The 13,657-nt window shown below is 34.3% G+C and overlaps 2 protein-coding genes across 2 annotated transcripts in view; one reads left to right on the forward strand and one right to left on the reverse strand.

Moving 5' to 3' along the window:
* The window catches only part of LOC117101942 (replication termination factor 2-like), a 7,524-nt gene extending 3,864 nt beyond the window's left edge, over positions 1-3,660 (reverse strand). Inside the window, exons 1-7 of the mRNA XM_033242064.1 lie at positions 3,469-3,660; positions 2,718-2,812; positions 2,426-2,513; positions 2,127-2,266; positions 1,901-1,979; positions 1,373-1,483; positions 1,070-1,133 (exon numbers count right to left, since the gene is read on the reverse strand). Coding sequence (XP_033097955.1) covers positions 1,070-1,133; positions 1,373-1,483; positions 1,901-1,979; positions 2,127-2,266; positions 2,426-2,513; positions 2,718-2,812; positions 3,469-3,537 — 646 coding nt within the window. The 5' untranslated portion in view covers positions 3,538-3,660. The remainder of the gene's footprint in view (positions 1-1,069; positions 1,134-1,372; positions 1,484-1,900; positions 1,980-2,126; positions 2,267-2,425; positions 2,514-2,717; positions 2,813-3,468) is intronic.
* Positions 3,661-3,892: 232 nt separating this feature from the next.
* LOC117101941 (ATP-dependent RNA helicase DDX24-like) lies at positions 3,893-13,450 on the forward strand. Its single transcript, XM_033242063.1, has 14 exons — positions 3,893-4,181; positions 4,671-4,887; positions 5,402-5,556; positions 5,730-6,074; positions 6,284-6,394; positions 6,514-6,632; positions 6,749-6,870; positions 7,300-7,418; positions 8,690-8,971; positions 9,315-9,432; positions 10,400-10,574; positions 10,776-10,840; positions 11,718-11,816; positions 12,459-13,450. Exons 1-14 carry the CDS (start codon positions 3,921-3,923, stop codon positions 12,566-12,568), a joined length of 2,298 nt encoding a protein of 765 aa, XP_033097954.1. The 5' UTR covers positions 3,893-3,920; the 3' UTR covers positions 12,569-13,450.
* Positions 13,451-13,657: the final 207 nt, after the last annotated feature.

Raw genomic sequence — 13,657 nt, forward strand, 5'->3', positions numbered from 1 at the left:
TTGAAGCTATCTTGGGTCCGATCGTCCACACCAGTTGGGCCCAATCGTCTATCACCCGAAGTTTTCATTACGATTATCAAGAACGTACACGATCTATGCCCTGGGCTAGGCTTAGCTTGCTGTCGTCACCCTGCTACGTATACTACACTACAACCGCATAACAAAGAAAGCGACCCACGTGGTGCATTCTTAAATATTACACACATTATTTAATTGATCAGACGATAACACGATATCATTGATTGAACGATCTAACTAGGCCTACCCTTGCATCGCAGTAATACTGAACTAGGCCTAGCTTAGGCCTCATGTTTTTGTGGAAAGCTAGATAGTCGTTATGTACCCGACAGTCGGCTGCCTTTATATTTTCACCTGTTTCAGTTTGCATTCAAAGGGTACATTGCTGCACAGCCAACTGTCGGGGATATAGTACCTTCATATGACTACTCATACGTATACAACAGAAAAAAACGTCGGCATGGACTAAGTGAAAAATGGAGATCTAAATGAAGAAACGATGTATTTCAGCAAGTATTAAAATATTTTAGTTTTATTTTAGGCCTTAAAAAAATACCTATGCCTACAGCAGATGATTTTTTTGCCGTAAAACCAAAATAGTTTCATCCATGCCGACATTCCGGTCGGTTAGCGTGAGCCCTGACTGAACTCTAAAGAAACTTCACATCGATCTTCGCATCGCGATGTAAAACAAAATGTCGGAAAACTTTTCTTTGACGCATGCGCATTTGCATAAATGTCTACACACACACATACACACTACACACAATAAAAAACATAGGAAATAGCAAGAGTGATTACAATAGTTCCTATTGCATTACATGCATAGGAACTAAAAATGTTAATCCTTTTAATTTTGATTACATTGACAATTTAAAAGTCTACTGTATAGAACTCAAAATGGTATTGTTTAGTCTTAGATGTGCTACTGGTATTTTTTCAATTGTCAAGTTTTTTTCTTACAATAAACTATTTTATACTCATCAAACATTACAACCAATGAAACATTGGTTTGAGGTAAAACATTAACAAAATAGATGATATGCATTACCTGTAGACATATGGGGTTCTTGTGAAGATTCTACCAGCTTTCTCTTTTGGGCCTTCTTAGCTTTCTGAATAAAAAGAAAACACAAATTTGGAAGTTGTAAAATAGCTTGATGGTTTAAAAACTTGCCTTCCAATTCTATATTCAAGCTTCTTTAGAAACATTTTTGAACAATCTTATTTAATTAACTGAAATTGTGGAAAATTGATAATTGAATACAATAATCTTATAACTGAAGTAACTCCTATTTAACATTATTACTATCATCATGATGCTCATCAGAAGGTGAACAGATGCACTGCTTACCTTTTCAGCTTTAATCCTTGCTTTCCGTTCTTCCATTTTTGTTCTCATTAATTCAACATCCTCTGAGCTTCCATTTAACATGATCCAGTCCCCATCATAAGGTTTGTCACACTGTTGTAAAAATCAAAACAGAGAAATCATATCATATGGTAGTCAGTGGTTAAAAAAGTCACATGTTAACAGGCATGAACATGTTAAAGGTGAAATAATTAATTCAATGATGTAGACTCACGACAGAAGTAATAAGCCTCAAAAAAGGAAAATAGTTTCATGCTTAAGGTCACTGTCACAAGACAATGGTGAATAGTCTCATGGCAAGGGAAAATAATTATATTTACATTTGCCTTTATATTTCACATCATTGGGAACTACTACAGTTTTCTCACACACTAAATATACTAATATTTAAAGGAGTCAGATATTGAGCTTTACAATCACAGTTTTGGCCTTGTGCTACCACAGTTGTATTATACTGTATTAAATTTTTAAAATAGATAAATAGAAATGCTAATTAACAGAGCAACTCACACTGTGACAAGTGTCAGATTTGATTTCCTTCAAAGCTCTTTCTGCAAACACACATCCACACTTCCACAGGAAACAAAATCTGTCAATGAATGCAAATCATGACAATTTATCTGATAATAAAAATATCCAACCACAGTCACAGCCCTGCAAAGCAATTTGCAGGGCTGTGACTATGAGGAGAATATAGTCGCATTCATCCCTTCTCTAAATAAATTATACAACTTACTTGTATCGTCCATTCATCTCCAAACCTGTGACTGGACAGACGTACTGGGCAGTATGTGGGTCATTGTATACACCTCCTCCTTTCTTTACAGCATCATTCTTATATGTTGGGTTTTCAGTGAGGTGCAAGTCCTTTATATCCTAACACATGAAATAAATTTTAAAACCAAAAAACAGAGTACAGTAATGGAAAATTTAGGGTAGACAGCAAAGCCTCAAGCTCTGAAAATATTTTAACCCAAGATTCATGGAAAAAATAAAAATCAACACTTGAGAATAAACCATGAGATACATAATTACCTTCAATGACTTAATATGTTGACACTTGGTGTATGCGGACTTGTCAGTTTCTATCAAATATTCCAAAACAGATTCTTTATTGTATAACCTGAAACAAAATATATGATAATATACATTAATTCACTACACTGTAATTTAATTCTGGTACTCATGTGGAGATCTATTTTCACTTTGAGAAGACACACTACGTTGCTTATATCATATATAGTCCACTGCAGAACCACTGAACTGAGTGAGTGACTATGAAAAAATTAGTGTACAGTAAGGTAGTATAGATTAAGTTTTCACTCACATTCCAAGTTCACAAGCTACAATGGGCTGCCGGAGAGGTTCTTGGGTGATGCTACAATGCTTCCACTTGGCTACACGCTCAAACTCCTTCTCGGCCTTAAGTTTTGGAAAGTTAAAAAAAAAAAAATTAAAACCATATCTACTCTTTGTCATCATCAAAAAAACAAAGAGACACATAAATTCAACCATAAATAGTACATCAGCAGAAATTCTCCGAAAGACGATTGTCATTGTCTCTGTGGTGTACTGCAAGAATTTTATTATTACTTTGCCCTGCAAACCTTCAAATAATATCACAACAAACATTAATAAAAAGCTGTAGATTGTAGGTAGGTAGGTCTAGGCCTCCAAGGCTAGCTAGGAGGCCCTACTATCCTCTAAATATTTTTTTTAAAATTACTTATAGGTCTATTTATTACTACTATTATTATTATTTAACATTATTATTATTATTATTTATTATTATTATTATTTAAAAAAATATTATTATTATTATTATTCAATCTTACACGTCAATATGGAGGTGAATAAAACAAATCAGGACTAGGCCTATTTTCTTCCTCCATGGCATTGTCAAGCTAGGCCTAGCCCTGCCCTTCTCTCGGCCTGCATAGGCCTAATGTTAGTCAGTGACTGGTGGTGTAGAGGTGTAGGTCGGAGTGGAGGCCTACCTACTAGTACTACTACTAGGCCTAGCCGTATTTATTAATTTATTATATCAGTATCAAACTATCAAACCGTATTGTCGATACCTGTTCCGGCTTTCTTTTTGTGCGAACAAGGTCTTGACGACCAGGTATGCTTCCTCCATCTCCTCCCATGACAATAAAATGTAAGAAGTAGCTCTATTAAACAAGATAAATTTATTACAAAATCTGACACAGCTAGCTCACCACAACAATCGTTTTGCTGCAGCGACATCCAGCTCATGACCATCTGAGCTTCAGGCGAAATCCACGTCAAGGTGATAGGCGGGCGGATTTTTATATGAGCTAAAACAAATTTGGAACATAATTACACCTTGCCCTGGTGCTCTTTATACATGAAGAATATATGCACAAATGAAAATAAAACCCAAAACATCGGGACAAGAACAAAATAGTGTGAGAATTTATCATAAATTTGCTTTAAAACTCCACTTACCCGACAGGGACAGTCCTCGACAAAGTTAGTAAACCTATATAAAGAGTAGACTAACCCAAACATGTCAGCCTCCAGAAAGTGCAACATGAGGAAACTTAAACGCAGACATACCGAAGAGAGTAGCAATATAATCGAAAAAGGCCAATGGAAACCGGTAGAACTTGACACCAATTTACTCTCAGATGGAGATTTTGAAAGTTTCATGGGGCTAGAGGTCCTTACTGATTACGAAGTATCTGGGGTTAACCATAGACAGCCACCAGGCCTCTATTCAAGTGAAAATGTCTCGCCGAAGACAACGCTGAAACTCGCCAAGAAAAAGGTAGGTTGGACCTATCTAGGCTAGTGATTAGTTAGCCTGCATCAACGTCAATCAGTAGAATTCAAGGAGCGTCAGATACTTACTTCAACTTACATCTCTAGGCATAGAGAGAAAAGGCATTTGAGAATGTTGTGAAAATTATTTTTTTTTTAAATAACAGAATTATGACACTCCACCGACCAAGTTTTTGAAACATTTTCTAAAGCCAGGCACCTGGCTCAAAAATTACCATTTTAGGCTTCTTGAGGTGACAAATTGATCATTTTCAATTTAGGTCAAAAATTGTTGGGATGAGGTGGTTGTAGACCATCTGTCTGGCAATTTTCTTACTAACAAAATTATTAATAATAATTTATAGTTCATTAATTAATTGATTCGAATAAGGAATGTACTTTCCATTGTTTGTCCTTCTTTCTGTCACTACCAAAGTCATGTACTGTACAACAATGCAAGGCTACCTGGTCAGTACAGATGTTTCTGTCATTTTAGAATATTATAAAAACCAAAACTGAAAATAGCTCTGAAGCAAAGCTCGAAAGTGAGCAGGACTCTGATGTGTTGCTTTCTAAAAAAGCTAAACTGGAATTGAAAGGACAAGTTGGAGCTAAGGAGGTAGCAAAAAGAAGAATTAAAAAAACTCCCAAACAGAAGATAATGGAAGAGGTAAAAAGACGGCTAGGCAAGAAACCGAGAAAAAATGTAGTTGGTAAGGTCTTTTCTTACTAAGTGTTGTGTTCTTCCAATCTGTCTTTAGAAACAGAATTGTACATGCATCCCATTATTCGATAACATAGATCTCTGTATAATTTCAATCAAAGATAATATATTATTAAAGAGAGAAATCAACTATACTGAATTTACATTGGTTTATTTGCTCAAGAACACAGAAAATATATATTTAAATACTAAATTTTTATACTATTGATTTTAGATTTTGATAAATATTTATGTGACAAATACAGTTTACAGTATTGTGATTTACCCATGGTTGTGATATATCATCAGCATGCACATATTTTTGCAAATTTCATGTATTCGTCACTTAAAACTTAAAAGTTGGCAAAGAACCTGCTTACAGAAAAAACATTTTATGTTGCATTTTGTTTGTTATGTTTTGCAGGCAGAATATACTGTATGTATATATTCCAGAACAATCTGTTATAATAATAATGATATATGCTCCAAATATACAAATAAATCATTATTATTACTTAATTCAGGAGTCAACATGTCAGCTTGGAAAGATATGAGATTGCCGAATGTCCTGCTAAAAGCTGTGGCTGACCAAGGCTTCACAAAACCAACACCCATCCAATCTGAAACCATCCCAACAGCCATCAACAGTAAAATAGACATCATAGGAGCAGCAGAAACTGTAAGAAAATGCTAAATTAAAAAAAAAAAAAATTTAACATTCTCAAAGAAAATTACAATAGCTCATTTTATATTTATATATGGTATACAGATCAAAGATGTGCATGTAAATGTCTATGCTTTTAGTCTTATAATTAAATTTTCATTTTATTATTCAAATTATTATAATTAAAGGGAAGTGGCAAGACGCTAGCATTTGGTCTTCCTGTTCTCAGTCATATCCTTCGTATAAAATCAAACACTACAAAAATAGAGAACTTAGCAGAAAAATCAGCTGATGATCAGCCAGGAACATTTGAGGACATGCCCACAGGATCTGAGGGTATTTCCACAGGCTCCGATGAGGTGGGGCTTGTTCATGTTGAAGATGATATTGAAAATGAGGATTGGATGCCAAGAAAAAAAGTTGTGAACAATGAGGATAAGTCATTTATGTCATTGATACTAACTCCAACAAGAGAATTAGCAGTACAGGTGGCAAAACACCTGAAAAATGCTGCCAAGTACACAGACATTAAGGTAAAGATATAAACCTTAAATAGTATTCTGTAATCAACTTGCAAAACTGAATAGATTGAAGTATGGTGTAGGATTTGATATAGAATTGCGGTTATTATTGTATGACTGGTCGCTACTTCTTGCACAAATGGTAATAGTTGTTGGTTACGAGTTTCTTGCATTTTGGAATTATAGATGAAGATGTTGTGTTCGTTCAAATTTATTTGTAGATAGCAGTGGTTGTTGGTGGGATGGCTGCTGAAAAACAGTTGCGGATACTCAAGAAGCAACCTGAGATCATCGTAGCAACACCTGGTAGATTATGGGAATTATATGAAACTGTAAGCCATTTTGAATTCCTACTTGTCTATTAATTTGTATATCACTATATTTGTATTGTGGTGCCTTATATACATACCTCCCATCATGCATTATGTTTCTGGTCTGTTCCTTTTTATAGGGGGCACCCTACATCAAGCACATGGCCCAAGCACGATTTCTGGTTATTGATGAAGCTGACAGAATGATTGAGAAGGGTCATTATGCAGAGCTGACCAACATCCTGGACATTCTTAATGGGTTAGTGTCTCCAGTGAATTTTGGAAACATTATTTTTTGGTAAAACTGTTTTCATCTAACATGTTCAACTAAGTTAAATTTAAACTTGTTTAAATGTTTGAAATTTTATTTTTTAGATCCAAGCATCGTTCTCAACGGCAAACATTTGTTTTTTCAGCAACGTTGAGTCTTATTCATTTAGGCCCAAATCGGAAAACCTTTCTAAATCGCTATAAAACAGATAAAAAGGAAAAATTAGGTAACTTGTGTTTTATTTTAAATAGGTTTTCATTAAAGTAATGAAACATATTTTTATGATCAAATGTAGTTTTCCATAGTTTAATTATTTGCAGTATAAACATTCAAAACTGTATTGTTTAAAATAGAAATCCAGAAATGTTTTTGGAATGAATAATTCAGTAGTTATTGTTGTATTGTAATACTGCATTGCTTATTACATTATCTACTTATGCAATAAATAAACATCTTCTCAATTATATCTGAATAATAGTATAGTAACTGAGGAACCAAAAAAGCTAAATAACTTTATGCTGTCAATTGATATTTAATTAAAAGGCAATGGTTATATAGCACCCTCTATCACATGATGATCCTTACATTCTTCCATCAGAACACAACCAATATCTTAACTCACATTTTGACAGTCTTGAATATATTCTTCTTGTAGATTCTTTGATGGAGAAAATTGGTGTTCGCTCAGATGCGAAAATATTTGATCTGACAAGAAAACAGGGGACAGTAGAGACGTTAGTAGAAACAAAGATTGTATGTGATGTAAATGAGAAGGTAAGCATCATTCCTCCTGGTATAACATTTTGTGCTAAAATTTGAATACGCGTCAGTAAGCGTCGTCAAAAACCCATAAATGTGGCCTTTTTCAACTCCTTGTAATAACTTCACTCATACCGCATGGGTTTTTTTTTGGGAAAAGATAAAACAAATTGGAATTTAATAATCTTTATGACGATTATAAAATTTTAATTGAATTCATAACACATTCATCAGACTTTTTATTTTAATCAGACACACACATTTTTTTTTTCAGTGTAAAAACTGTAAAATCAGCCGAAATCGCCCAGTTGTCTTTAATATAAATCCCACTAGCGGCGAAAGGAGCAGGTAGATTTTCTTGGGGAAAAGTCAAAAGCATTGTTTTTCTTAATCATATCTAAATAAGAATTTGTTTCAGTAGTTTTAATGGACCAATCAGATCTATGAAGTTCATTGAAAACTCCTCCCTAGACACTTGTGCATTACAAGCATAACCATCTGATGCTCACATGGATTCAGCACTCTCTTAAATATCAGGAAATATGACTACATTATCCGTATTTTTAAACACTAAGATTGTGATCATAAGCTAGAGATAAAGATAGAGATTCTTGTCATGTAAATTTTTAGAAATAAAGATTTATAGTTTTTGTGGTATGAATAGTTTATAAATGTCTGTTTTTGTAAAAAAACATGGTTTTCTGAGCAATTTTCCCGTCGTCGCCGAGGTGAGCTGTGTGATTCCGTTTTCTAATGTGTTAGGCTACTGCATGTGTGAGTGTGATGGAGAATTACAGTGTGTGCTGGGCTTGTTGTGGTACAGTAGATTGATAACAAGTATTCTATATTTGTAGTGAAATATGAATGAAATACCTTATAAAGTTGTTACTGAGCTTGTTTAAATTGTAGTCTGTGGAAACATTCTGAATTATAAATGAACTGTTCCAAATTAATATTTGCTTGACTCATAGTCCGCTGTGAAGTGCACAGTGTGGCCCATTATTGAGAGTGTATTCAGTGAATTAAATTGCACTGCTTGCAAAATGTTATCGTAATGGTTTATAGATTTCTTTTAATCAAATATGTATCCATGGCTGAATTGAATGATAATTGAGAGTTGGTCTTATACAGAATCATGCATTCAACAAAATTTAAAAGTCAAATATTGTTTCTTGTCAGTTACTTGACAAATTACCTTTTCTTGGTTTTTCATGTTAAGTATTAGGCAATGCTATTAACATTATTTTTTTCTGGACATTCATCCCCATCACTTTCTTATTTTTCAGGATGTTTATTTATACTATTTCTTGCTGCAGTATCCTGGTCGAACCCTCATTTTCACAAACAGTATTGATTGCATTCGACGTTTGGTGTCTGTTTTTACAATCCTACAATGCTGCCCTCTACCTTTGCACTCATCCATGCATCAGCGACAACGGTTAAAGAACTTGGAACGCTTTGCTGCAAACCCGAAGGGGGTGCTACTAGCAACTGATGTGGCTGCTCGAGGTTTAGATATTCCAAATGTTCAACATGTTATACATTATCAAGTTCCGCGTACATCAGAGGTAAAACTTCCTCACTCTCCAAAATTAGTAAAAATCAAAACTGAAAAGCATACAAAAAAAATCTTAAAATAGGAGCCATGCAATAGATACTTGATTTTGCATGCACCCAATGAAACAAAAAACAAAGTTAGGCTTTCCTTACATGCCAGCACACATTCAATACAAACGTATTTTACGTGTATATCTTCTTTTTTGAAGAACACCCTCTTGTTTGTAGTAGGACCTTTCGAGATAGGATTCCATTTCAAAGAAACCCAGACAGTCGGACCTCTTGTTATTTTATACTCTTTGATAATATATTGTTAATCAGGAAATTTATAATAAATGGTTTTTCTTTTTGTAGTCATATGTACACAGAAGTGGTAGGACAGCAAGAGCCAGTAAAGAAGGACTTAGTTTGATGATGGTCTCACCTGCTGAGGTGTCGTCGTTTAAGCGGGTGTGCAAGACATTAAACAGAGGTACTGTTGACTATAGTGTCTAAATCCTGCCACACACTGCATCATATAATGTTAGTGTATGACCATCAGCCAACAAATCCACCTCTGCTCTCTGTGCCTGCCTGCCGATTGCCGATGGCATACTGGGCGGATTGTCATTAAACACAATCTGTTGCGCTGCAATCTCTATGGAATCACGTCAGTCTGCGTTAGTCGGTGCAGTGAGTGTCTGGGTTAAGGATCATCGCTAATGGGGTGGTGGTCATTTATTTATATAGCGCCTTCCACAGAAAACTGTCTGAAGGCTCTTTTGAAGCCACAAGAAACAAAGACAAAAGAACGCGAAGGGTGGGGGGGTCATTTATTTATATAGCGCCTTCCACAGAAAACCGTCTGAAGGCGCTTTTGAAGCCACAAGAAACAAAGGCAAAAGAACGCGAAGGGGGGGAGTGCGCACCCCTGATTTTGAGATAGCGTCGCCATCACTACCGTGTACACGCAGGTACCTCGGCATCAGTTTGCTGCGCTCCGGTAGCTTCCACCAAGGATATGCCTATGGCTCCCCTACTGTGCACTGCTATGTTGGCGGGAGTGAAGGTGCCTAACAAATATCAGCCGGTAATCGATTCATTGGAAATTCTGCATATGATTATTATCAATCAACAGAAATACCATCATTATTGCTATATTTATTTACATCTGTTTCATCGCCATTGTCATCATCACCTCCATCTCATCATTGATATTAATATTATCATCGTCTTCATTACCATTCAGCATCATTAACAAAATCTGCAACATGGTTATTATCACCACAATTCATTAATATCGTGTTTGTATCATCATCGTTCAAACTGAATCATTATCTTCATCATCAATCATCATCAATATATCATCTAAATCATCAACAGTATCCCATTTAGAGCACCATCATCACCATAAACATTGTCATGATCATCAATTCAGTTCTTTTCTTTTTATGATGCAGATGACCTTCCAATATTTCCAACTGAGATCAGATATTTACGAGAGGTGAAAGGTCGTGTTGATGCTGTTCGTGAGCTTGAAACAATTGAGCATCGTTTGGCAAAGAAAAGGCATCACAATGATTGGTTCATAAAAGCAGCTAAAGAAATCGATGTAGAATTAGACGATGATCTTCTGTATCCTTGTCTGCTCATTCACTCATTTGATTATTAACTATTATTATTATTAAATTGTTGAGGATCAAAATGGCACTGAGTATTGAAAGCTTTTTAATATGTTATAGTCAGAATAATACTAAACAAAGTAAATTTGTGTGCATTTGAAAGTTGGTTTTTTTTTAATTAGATTCATTTGATTTTCTTAACTGGGACTTATAGACATCATGATTTGGGGAATGTCCATCAGCAAAAACAGCAATCTGCAGAAATGAAAAGAATGAAAAGTAAGAAATTAAATGAAATTTTTAATGCATAAATATAAATAACATAAATCAACTGTATTTCTGATAATTTGTAGAGTTTTTTTTACATGACTAATTTAGTATTTTATCTGAATTTGTGATGAGGAGTTTCCAGATTTTAACAGCATATATTTAAGAAGTGTGTTCAGTCTACAAATATAACATCTAATCATATGCATCCATCCATGTTTAAGGGTCTGTTTCTTCTGAGCAAAAATACATGTAGTTATTAAAAAACAGCCGTTTTTTTCCCAGCAGAAACGGTCCAAAAACGAAAACACGGTTAGGAATGCGTTCTAGGAATGTGTGTTTTAACACGCATTTGTTATAGGGTTGGCGTTTAGAAAACACTTGTTTTGTGGTACACTTTCCAGCTGCAACACAATACTGTGTTAGTCATGAACCGTCGGTGACCCAAATTTACCCCCTTTGTTGGTTCGACCATTCGCGGGAAATTAGGGGCAAAGAAAAAAATGAAACCAACAGGATGACATGCTTTAGGCTTACCATAATTTGTTCATACATTCGCGGTGTATTGTTTACTTCCTTCACAGCATGCGCTGCAGCTCACAGGAAGTATGGTCAACTTCAACTTCTGTAGGTGGTCATCAGTAAAGCTCTGCCCACCTACCGATACTCGCGTTATGGTGTTTTTGTTAGTTGCACTTTTCACTAGAAACGCGTTCCGCGGGCATTTAACCGTTTTTAAAAAACACATGTTTTTGCCGTTATTCGGCAGAAACATACCCTTATAAACAAATTTATCTTATGAGACTGCTAGCCAAGCCTCATAATTTCCAAATGCATAATTCTACATTCTACATTCATCGTAGTAAATGTTAATTGTTTATCTTTACAGAAGAGTTGGCGGCCATGTTACAGGCACCGATCTTCCCAAGGGGTGCATCTCAACTGTACCTGACGGCTGGAGGTCAGCTTGCCGTGCCCTTCATGCAAGGTAAGTTCATTAGGTATATTTGAATAATAACCATTATCTTTTGTGATAATTATACTCAATAATGTTATCCATTAATGTGATAAGATGATAGAATGTGCTACAGCCTAGCACGTAAGTGATCGTAACTCAGTTCTCTGAACAGCTGAGTACATAAATAGATTAATAAAATACCTTTTGTTAAGCAGTCGCTTCCATTAGGCAGAAGAACTATGTGATTTAGCAGAAGTCATGTGTGTCATCCTTATTGCATTGACATTTTGTGGATTATTGTGTTTGTAGTATTTTGACATTTTTTATTATTTTTTTGCATGCCATTAGATTGTGCACTGGTCATATTGATTGACTTTACATTCATCTGTGAACAGACTATTATTGAATAAAAAAATTATTATCTATTGAAGTATTTATTCATTTATTAATTCATTCACATGATTAAACAATAAGTAACAGATTAATAAGTATCTAGATTTGCAAGTAAATCTGGCTAATTTTGGAAATTTTATTATATCTTTAGTTCTAAAGAGTTTGAACATATAGTTTTCCTAAAGCTTCATTTAGCATAAAATAGTGAGTATAAAGAATAATTTAATTATATTCTGTACAATGACTATGATTGAAGATTGATATTCCTTTTAATTTCAGGTTCAGAAAGAAACGCAGATGCTTTACAGACAGCAAAAGGGAAGTCTGGTACTGAAGGAACAATTACAACAGTCCAACGAAAACGAAAAAGAAGATATAAAAGAAAATAGAAAATATTGAATGTTTCAAGTGCAAATAAAAGTTAAAAAGAGCAACTTTGTATCTTTACTTGATGGAACATGAAAAGATATAACTTCCTCAGGATACAATGTCTGTGAAACAATACATTATGATTTAATATTTTTTTGATAGGAAATCTTTCTCAACACGACAATCTCAGAGGCAGCTCTAAAAGATCGTAATTTGTAGCCAACTCGTGGATGCTTGTGAGTGGAAAAACCTGAGTTGTCTACAACAGGTAAAAATACCACTACTAGTACTATACAAGTTAACCAAGATTACACTTTTTTAAGAAGATATAACAGAAAGTAGAAAATATAAGATGTTTCCAGTGCAAAGTGGATAATAGAGAGGAGAAGTGGGGAAAGTCTCAAAGAATGAACTTGTCAATTTAGATACAAATTTTAACAAAGTAATTCAATTTTCACTGATTACAAACATTTTACTACAAAAAATTCTTAAATTGATTACCAGCCATTTGAAAAGGATATACGAATAGTATATAAACAAGAATTTTTTTAAATATTATTTTCCTCTGCAACTAACCAATTCTTAAAAGTTGTCACTGATTTACAAACTTTTTACTTCAAAAATTGATTACCAGCCGTTTTAAAAGGATATATGAAAAGTATATAAACAAGAATATTTTTAAATATTAATTGTATTTTCCTCTGCAAAATCGTAAAAAATGTTAGTAGCAGGGGAAAGTGTTTGTTATAACTTTAATATTTTACTTAAATTTACAAACTATGATGTAATCAATGCAGATATTGGATTTTATTGTTCCTCTCAGTTGTATTAGCTCAATACTAAACATAGGCCTACATCTTTTTACAGTATATAATGGTGAAAATAAAAGTTAAAAAAAGCAACAGTGTCTGCCTATCACTTTGTATCTTTACTTGATGATGGAACCTCAAATGACATTAATTCCTCAGGACACAATTGTCTATGGAACAATACATTATGATTTAACTTTATTTTGATAGGAAATCTTACTCAACACGACGATCTCAGAGTCAACTCTAAAGAATTGTAATACCGGAGTTGTCTACAAGTTAGGTAAAATACTAGTATTA

Source organism: Anneissia japonica, unplaced genomic scaffold, assembly GCF_011630105.1.
Source record: "Anneissia japonica isolate Jap-2015-1 unplaced genomic scaffold, ASM1163010v1 scaffold997_len2565447_cov190, whole genome shotgun sequence".
Classification (NCBI taxonomy): Eukaryota; Metazoa; Echinodermata; class Crinoidea; order Comatulida; family Comatulidae; genus Anneissia; species Anneissia japonica.